The sequence below is a fragment of the Montipora capricornis genome, chromosome 11 (assembly GCF_036669925.1).
Source record: "Montipora capricornis isolate CH-2021 chromosome 11, ASM3666992v2, whole genome shotgun sequence".
Taxonomy (NCBI): domain Eukaryota; kingdom Metazoa; phylum Cnidaria; class Anthozoa; order Scleractinia; family Acroporidae; genus Montipora; species Montipora capricornis.
Window position 1 is genome coordinate 16340637 of NC_090893.1, and position 5000 is coordinate 16345636.

At 40.6% G+C, this 5000-nt stretch overlaps 1 protein-coding gene across 1 annotated transcript in view; it reads right to left on the bottom strand.

The window, feature by feature from the left end:
• The window catches only part of LOC138024171 (uncharacterized), a 2186-nt gene extending 232 nt beyond the window's left edge, over window positions 1-1954 (bottom strand). Inside the window, exon 1 of the mRNA XM_068871281.1 lies at window positions 1-1954. This exon is cut by the window's left edge and continues 232 nt beyond it. Coding sequence (XP_068727382.1) covers window positions 1-1820 — 1820 coding nt within the window. The 5' untranslated portion in view covers window positions 1821-1954.
• Window positions 1955-5000: the final 3046 nt, after the last annotated feature.

The following is a 5000-nucleotide window of genomic DNA, read 5'->3' on the forward strand; positions in this document are numbered from 1 at the left end:
AACTCACAGCCGACATTTAGTAGGATTGTGCGCAAGTATTCGCCATCTTTGCTGTAAATCGAAACTCGAGGGACTTCGCCGTAGTGTGCTGACAGGATGAACAAAAGTTCACTCGGCTGGTGAAACTTCATCATGTATCTGGGACGCATCCCTTCCTGCAATAGTATCTTTTTCTTTTTATGATCGACGTTGTCCTCGATGCCAACTGAGTGGAGGATGGAATCTTTATCGTCCAGTACTAGAACACGTCCTTTTCTAATTGTACAAAGACAAGAACTATTATGGTGGCATAACACATCGACACTGTTGAGACGCTCACCATTCTTTGAAAATACTTGTACAGTCAACTCTTTCTTAAACCTGTCCTTGTGTGCATAGTAATACATTTCTTCCGAAACTTGTGATCTACCCTCAGTCATTGAAACCAAAACGTTACCTCTGCTCTCCACCATTAGTGAACGGACAGTGTATCCAGGCATTGTTTTAAAGCTGTGGTGCAGTTTCGCTTGGGCGTCGAATATATAAACGTACCCATCCCTTGTTCCAATTCGTACCAGGACATACACGTTGTCGGCCTGATCAGTTTCTACACGTCCACAGTGACCGAGTGCGATGTTAGGAATAGGAAAAGAATGGAGGAAGTTGCCTCCACTGTCAAAAAGCATTACTTCATCAAAAAATACAATGATAAAATGTCCTTTCGTGTTTATAGCGATATCTTCCACTGTTAGCTTCAAATTCTTTTTACTTGGCAGACCAAACGACCAAGGTTGCACACAACACTCCCTCATGCCCATCGTAAGAAGCTCTTTGGCTATTCTTTCGTCGCGCAGAAGATCAATTTTCTCTCCTCCTACTTCAACACTTGGCCACAAGAACAGCTGTCTGCAAATCCTTCCATCTTCGACGAACTCATGCGTGAAGTCGTAAATAATGCGATTCATTTGACATACGAAAGCAACAATTTCATTTCGTTGATCCTTACCAAAGATTGACTTGAAGCCTTTCTTGAGCAATACGCTGAAGTTCCCCTGAACAGCAGAGAGCGAGTGAAGCTCTTCAAGACAATATCTCAATGAGTCTAAGGCGCTTACCGGATTTGCCACTTGCTCTAAGACGGTCGCCATAATACGTATCGCCATGGCAAGGAGGCGATCAGCAGTGCTCAGAGCTGGGTTGGAAAATGCTTCAATTGCTTTTCTACGAGCATCTTCGAATCTTTTTTCTGCTTGTTTAATGGCGCTCTTTGCGTCTTCGTTTAAACCGACGAGATTCAAACTTTTCACTCCTTTCACCAAAGGAACTATGTCGTTTTCCTTTACTTTGATTTCCTTGGTTGCTCCGTCTGCTTCAGTTTTAACTTCGTTCTTCTCAGCAGTACCTAGGCCACCTTCTTTGTCCAGAACTTTATCAAGATACACAACTCCATCGTTAAAAAAGCTTATACTGGCTCCTAGATCTTTCACTGATATCCCTTCCAACTTCGACTTGATGTAATCCATGTCTTTAACGATCAACTGACGTAGTTTGGCATCTGTGACATCGCCATCTTTCAGCTTCTCTGCTGCCATGGAGCGACCTTTGCTAATCAGTGCACCGATGGAGGACTTTAACACAGCCGTAACAAAGGAAGCCATCAAAGTTTGATTACAGAAAATTTGAGCACGTACGGGCAGAAACAAAGGGCAGAGAAAATAACAAGTCCTTCGACACAGATGCATGCATTTTGTATATACTTGAACGGTTTCCGGTGACGGCAACGGAAATACGTCATTGTTACCACGAATTAAAGCCACTTCAGCAGGCAAGAGAAAAATCATTTCTGGTTTTCGTCTCCCTTAGTCCAAATGATCAACGGGTGAAATTGTGACATTTTGACTTTCTAAGTATATGTCAGAGCAAGTACTAGCTCAGTAGCTTCTCAAATAGACCATACTCGTATTCTCAGTATTGGAACGTGGAACTAGCCTTCCATGGAGGCAAATGCGGAGGAATATATTAAAAAGTATTTGCATTTGAGAATATTCCCCCGAATTAGCCTCCATTGCAAGCTAGTCCCAGTACAATACTGAGAATACGAATACGGCCTATTCACTGGATATTTATTTTATTCCAGTGATGACAGGAGGTTATCTAGAATTTTCTTTACGAAAGACGTTGGCGTTCAAGCAAATCATCTTTAACACAGGACAAGAACAAGGAAGATCACCAACACAAGATCTCATATAGATTAGAAAGTTACTCTCTAAAGTCAAAATACACCGTAATAACTGACTAGCATATTTACCAAAGTTATCTTTTTCTTGCTTGGGCCTGTTTTTAAGACATTCGGTGATTATTCATGTATAATTCGCTACTACCGGAAAACTTTTTTTTTCCCTTGTGGTTGGCCGCAAACATTTTATTATCTATTTGTTTTTTCTTTTATTTCAGCAAAGTGGACCTAACTTTCCCGCTAGCAAATCAGCACGCAAGATCTTCTTCTTACCCACTCACGGAGCCAACAAAAGGCGGTGAATGGTCAAGTAAGAAAGTTTCTTTTAATTTGTGAATGCCGCTTTGTTGTAAAACGTTTTTGTAAATGAGAGAAAATGAACTTGTACAGGCTGATACTAATTAAAAGTATTGTGCTTGCGTTTGATGCATAAATCTTGATGTCCAATGACAGCTCAGAATGTCACAGTTTTGTGCACTTTCCGGTCTGGTTGCTACCGGTTACAGACGAAACTACGTCTTCGTTTCCATGGATGCCATACTGAAAACAGAGACTTTTGTGCTTTGGCAAAGCAGGCAAATGTGATACTTGGTTGATTTAAATACCGTGAATTTTATAAATAAACGTTGATGAACTGAAAGTCTGCGAACGCAAACTTCATTCCAACTGTTGCACCTCTCAGTCCCTAGCGAAGTCTGACGTCACCACATCAGTTCTACAGAGCCAACCGATCGAGAAGACGCTCATTACGCTATTCGTGTAGGAGGTTTTCACGTGACGTCATCGCCGCCGTGTTGGTGGACGAGAACAAACGATCTCATTCGTTAAAGATTTGTTTCCATATCTCATAGTGCCCTTGGACGTGAGGGGCCTGGGGTGGCGGTAGGGGGGTGAAGGGTACAATAGCTGAAACAACCCAAATCTTTACAAAAATGCTAACCTTAGGCCTAAACAATATGCTTTAGATAATGTTTAGGCCTAAGGTTAGCATTTTTGTATGGGTTTGAGTTGTTTCAGTTTTGTTGTTCCAGGCCGCTCACTTCCAAGGGCACTTTGAGATATAGAAACAAGTCTTTACCCTGTCATTCGCGTCTTTTGTTTGTCAACCAAAAGTCGCACATGGCTTTTTCTATTGTTATTGGTGTCCCTACAGGATGGTTGAAAGCGTCCTATTGTTGAGTTTCACTCACGTGATCAACAGCCATGTTTTTCAAAGAAAACAAAAGAAAACGTTTGCATAATAATAAAGTTCAATTCCCGGAGGATTTGGTCGGGGCTCCAACATGGCCGCCATTTCTTTGTTTAGGGGCTCCAACATGGCGGCCGTGACGTCATGAGAAAACCGAGAATATACTTTTCTCACATAGACATTAAGATACCACTTGTTGACGCAAATTATTTCACTTCAGGAGTCGCAATACAATCAAAGATTTATCATTAGCGGTCAAGATGCCCCATTGTGAGTAGAGCTCTCTAGTGATAACACAGGTTACTGAAGCTCGCAGAAATGGGCCTCATGAATACACATATAGTACGCTGGACAAAACGTTTCTGGATTGACGTTTAGCTCTACAAAAATTAAAGAAGCCAAGGAACTTTCCTGATATTTTTCTCTTTTAAACTTTATTGAATTCCACCCATTGAAAAAATATTTTCGTGTTGATCATGCAAGGAGGACTTGCGTTACAGCAAGTGATTTCTATGGAAAACAAGTCACGTGTTTTTCACTCAAAACGAAGTTTTTCTTCTGCAAGAGTAAAACGTCAATTCAGAACAGTTTTGTCCAGCTCTCATTGGTTACTTTGAGGTCACGTGACATCTAACAATAACAGTGTTTCCCGCCAAAAGTATCTGAGTGGGTAACAGTGTAAAAGGGTAACGATGCACTGTTACCCGCGAATGTTGACCAATGACATCGCTTTCACATTTCGTCTCCAAATGTCTTCGTTGTGCTATATAACAAATCATTTAAGGTAATTCCCTGGAAAATGACGTACTTTCCAGATTTTTTTCAAACTTGGCCCAATTGATATTCATGCACAGCAGATTAAAAAAAATAAAATACAAAGATGGGATCACCGTGCTACAAGTTTTCGCGCTGCATGCCCTTTTTACTAAATTACGCGAGAAGCGTTCGAATCTTGATCAACCTGAAAAAATGTTCTTATAGAGAAAAAGCTATTGAATATTACTGATAACTTGAGCCTACTTTCTTGTCTAGTCTAAAATCTAATTTCAGAAAAGAGATTTCAAATTGCTCGATCTTGCAAAGAAATGTAAGCAAATTGGACCACTGCATTATCACCTCACTCAGTGTCTGGCTCCAAATCCAGTACTCCAACTTCTACTATCCAACTTTTTTCCTCCTTAAAATATTTTCTCCATGTACCTATTATGAGTACGTAACACCAGTAAAAAGGAGGGGAGGGGGGTTACCATGCTCGTTCAGGACAAAATAGCCATTCCTTGACAATTTAAGCTTGGCGTCAATGAAAACCTGCGACAAAAACTTGGTGAATCTGCGACAAAATCCGTTTCAGATTTTGTGTTCGATTGGAAATTCGAAGATCCAGATTTTAAGATCTAAATCCAGATTTTCCAATGGAAAGCACCCTCAATGTTCCCTCGGCTTAAACGTTTAATGTTACCCAGAAAGCTAAATCTGAAGATTTTTACCGGGAGGATTGGTCAGATTCTTAAACCATAAAATCTGAACTAGTTTTGATTGATTACAATTTCACCTCATTTGTTTGCGTCTTCACTTTGAGCTCCAAATATTTGCAGA